At 37.7% G+C, this 3,296-nt stretch overlaps 1 protein-coding gene across 1 annotated transcript; it reads left to right on the forward strand.

Moving 5' to 3' along the window:
- The first annotated feature begins 179 nt into the window (after nt 1-179).
- On the forward strand, nt 180-1,601 carry LOC113617188 (endogenous retrovirus group K member 5 Gag polyprotein-like). The gene has a single exon (XM_027100453.1). The coding sequence runs from the start codon at nt 180-182 to the stop codon at nt 1,599-1,601; it is 1,422 nt and encodes a 473-aa protein (XP_026956254.1).
- Nucleotides 1,602-3,296: the final 1,695 nt, after the last annotated feature.

Here is a 3,296-nt window from a genome sequence, read left to right on the forward strand (position 1 = left end):
TCTTCTCCTTTGGGTGAATCCTGTTCAGCTGGGGCTGGTCCCCGGCAAGTGGCGCCCGAACAGGGACCCGGAGGGGTAAGTATTATTTCTTTTTCGGACGGATAGGAGTCTCACCGTAGGGTGCCGCGGACCCCCAGTTAAGGAATACTGGTTAGGAAGGTGAGTAAGACGGTGTCAAGATGGGACACGCTGAGTCCAAGGAGAGGCTCTTGTTTATTGATATAGTTAAACATATGATAAATGGAAGAGGAATTAAAGTAACTAACAAGCAATTAACTCAGTTTTTTCAGTTTGTACAGGAACAATGCCCATGGTTTCCAGAACAGGGAACAGTTAATATAGAAACATGGCAAAAGGTGGGGCAAACTTTACAAGTATATTACAGTCATTTTGGACCTGAGAAGGTCCCAGTAGATACTTTTACTTTATGGAACCTTATTAGAGAGAGCATTGCCCCCTTGCCTGAAGGTCAGAAGAACCCATATAAATATCCTGCAGAAGTAATGGATAAATGTACTCCGTTACTTTCCCCAAAACCGTCAAAAGAAACTGAGGTTTTGGCTGCTGCTTTAAAAGACTGTAACCTTAATGATAATGACTCAGAGGAGGAAGATGAGTCACCTACTGATAAAAACTCTAATTTGTTAAAAAGTCCTCCTTTTGATGATGAATTGCCTCCTGCAGATCAGGATGATTTAGATGCTGCTGCATATGATTATGAAAGAAGGAAGTACGAACCCCCTGGTGCTTTTTCAATGCAAGAAACTAAGAAAAATAGACCTAATTTACATGACATGCGTCCCTTGGGTCGTTTACCGACCGCACCACCAGCTTCACTTTTTCCTCTAAAAGGGTCAAGAAGCCGAATTTCAAATGTCGGAGGTTTGCCACCTCCGCCACCTTTTAATAAAGGTCAAGGCGAACATAAAAGACATAGGAGAATAAACGGTGAGGATGATGATTATGCTTTTGCGGCCTGTTTTCCAGTCATTTTTGAGGGTGATTTTGATGATGATGTATATTGGGATCCCTTGCCTCTAAAACTTTTAAAAGAACTTAAAAAGGCCTGTATAGATTATGGACCACTGGCGCCTTACACCATGACTCTTATAGATGCCTTAGCAAATAGATGGATGACTCCATATGACTGGATTCAGGTTACCAAGGCCTGTTTATCGGGAGGACAATATTTACTTTGGAAGGCAGAATATGAGGAACAGGTGGCTAAACAAAATGCTTTAAATAAGAAATGGGATAAATTTAATATTACTAAAGATATGTTATTAGGTCAAGGAGAATATGACTCAACCCAACAGCAGATGCATATGGGAAAAGAGGCCTTATGGCAGGTAACTACGTGCGCAGTAAATGCCTGGAAGTCTTTGCCTTTGACTCCAGGAAAAGCCTCCACCTTAACAGATTTAAGACAAAAACCTGAGGAGGCATATGAGGATTTTGTTTCTCGGTTGTTAACAGAGATAAAAAGAGTGATAACTGATGAGGATGCAGCTAACATACTAGCTAAACAATTAGCCTTTGAAAATGCAAACCCTGTTTGTCAGAACTTGATTCGGTCAATCAGAAAAACTGGATTCCAGTAACCTCCTCATTTCCTGAATTGACCGATGGCATTCGAGGAATACAGAGCTACAAACAATTTGTGATTAATTACAATTACTCATTCACAGGTCAGACCGATTTTCCTCCTATATGCTTTTTTCTTGGCTCTGGGTCAACCGGAAATAGTCAAACAAAAAATGGGTGTTTATCAGTAGTTGATGCAGGATTTTTGACAGACTCCCCTAAAGAGTCAAAAGGAAAAGATAAAACCACAAGATATTTATGGTCATTGTTAAAAAAAGTTGTAGGACAAACCCAAGTTTATGTTAATAAATATCCAGCCAAAGATATTCATCCTTCTAAATATGACGATTGTGATGAGGCTGCAGACAAAGCTACAGATGAATGGATTTGGATAGATATTAAAACTGGATATCCTTCATGGATATATTGTATGTATAATAAAGAAAATAAAATAACCATTCCTGGAACTAGATATTATATTTCAGATTGGAGTATTAATTTTCCTGAGGGAGATTATAGAACATATTTAGAAAAAGGCATATTATATCCATGGAATGATTCCTATATTCCCCGTCCATTGAAGGTAAATAGATGGAATAGTCATGGATGGGTGGCTCCTATTTATACTTTTGTTTATGAAAATAAAACCTATTATCAACCTCAGTTATGGAGATTACCCTTAACCACTCGTAAAATAACGTTAATTAGAGCTACTACCCATGTGGAAGAGTACTATATTCAAACCTGTGTGTCATCTCCGTACTCCCTGTTGCTTTCTAATGATAGTAAAAAATTACAGATTATACAATATAATATGAGGTTTTATATTACCTGTCAACAATGCATACTGACCACTTGTATTGTTCCTGAAATGAATGTGTCAACCATAATGGTGTTAAAAAGACCAGCTTATATTATGCTGCCAGTAGCGCTTAATGAATCTTGGTATACAGATATAGGGGCAGAAATTGTAAGACAGGTTGGAGAACTCATAAGGCCAAAAAGATTTGTGGCTACTTTGATTTTGGGAATTTCCGCCTTGATAGGAATACTGAGTTCTTTTACTGTTGCAACATATACTTTAGTAAAAGAAGTACAAACAGCACAATATGCAAATGATTTATCAAAAAATGTATCCTTGGCTTTAGCAACCCAGGAAGCAATAGATAGAAAGTTAGAAGCTAAAGTTGATGCCCTTGAGGAAGCAGTTTTACATATTGGCCAAGAACTTACAGCCTTAAAAATTCGTCTATCCCTAACTTGCCATAAAAAATATTCCTGGATATGTGTTACTCCTTTAAAAGTAAATCATTCTGAATATTCCTGGGAGAAAATTCAAATGCACATTTTAAATGTGTGGAATTCTAGTGATTTGGGAATTGATTTGGAACATTTACACAAACAAATTCATGATATTGCAGCCTCTCAATATGATATGAATCCTTCTAAGGCTGCTGCAGAATTTTTACAAAACTTACAAAGTTATTTTAAGGATAATTCCTTTATGCATATTTTAATAAATTACGGGGCTGCCGGAGTGGTTATAATTTTGCTTCTTATTTCTTTTCCAGTCATCATCCGATTAATTCAAGCTGCCCTCCAGAGTGTATATATAACCAAAGTGGAATTACATACTGCCTTTTTAAAAAATAAAAAAGGGGGAGATGTTGGGAGCCGCATAGGAAGTGCCTTTGAGTCTCAGCATGGACGAG

Source organism: Aethalodelphis obliquidens, unplaced genomic scaffold (genome assembly GCF_003676395.1).
Source record: "Aethalodelphis obliquidens isolate GAN/ISIS:26980383/991018 unplaced genomic scaffold, ASM367639v1 scaffold2497, whole genome shotgun sequence".
Taxonomy (NCBI): domain Eukaryota; kingdom Metazoa; phylum Chordata; class Mammalia; order Artiodactyla; family Delphinidae; genus Aethalodelphis; species Aethalodelphis obliquidens.

Excerpts from the sequence above, each read along its gene's own strand:
- LOC113617188 (XM_027100453.1), top strand. The coding sequence starts at position 180 with ATGGGACACGCTGAGTCCAAGGAGAGGCTCTTGTTTATTGATATAGTT.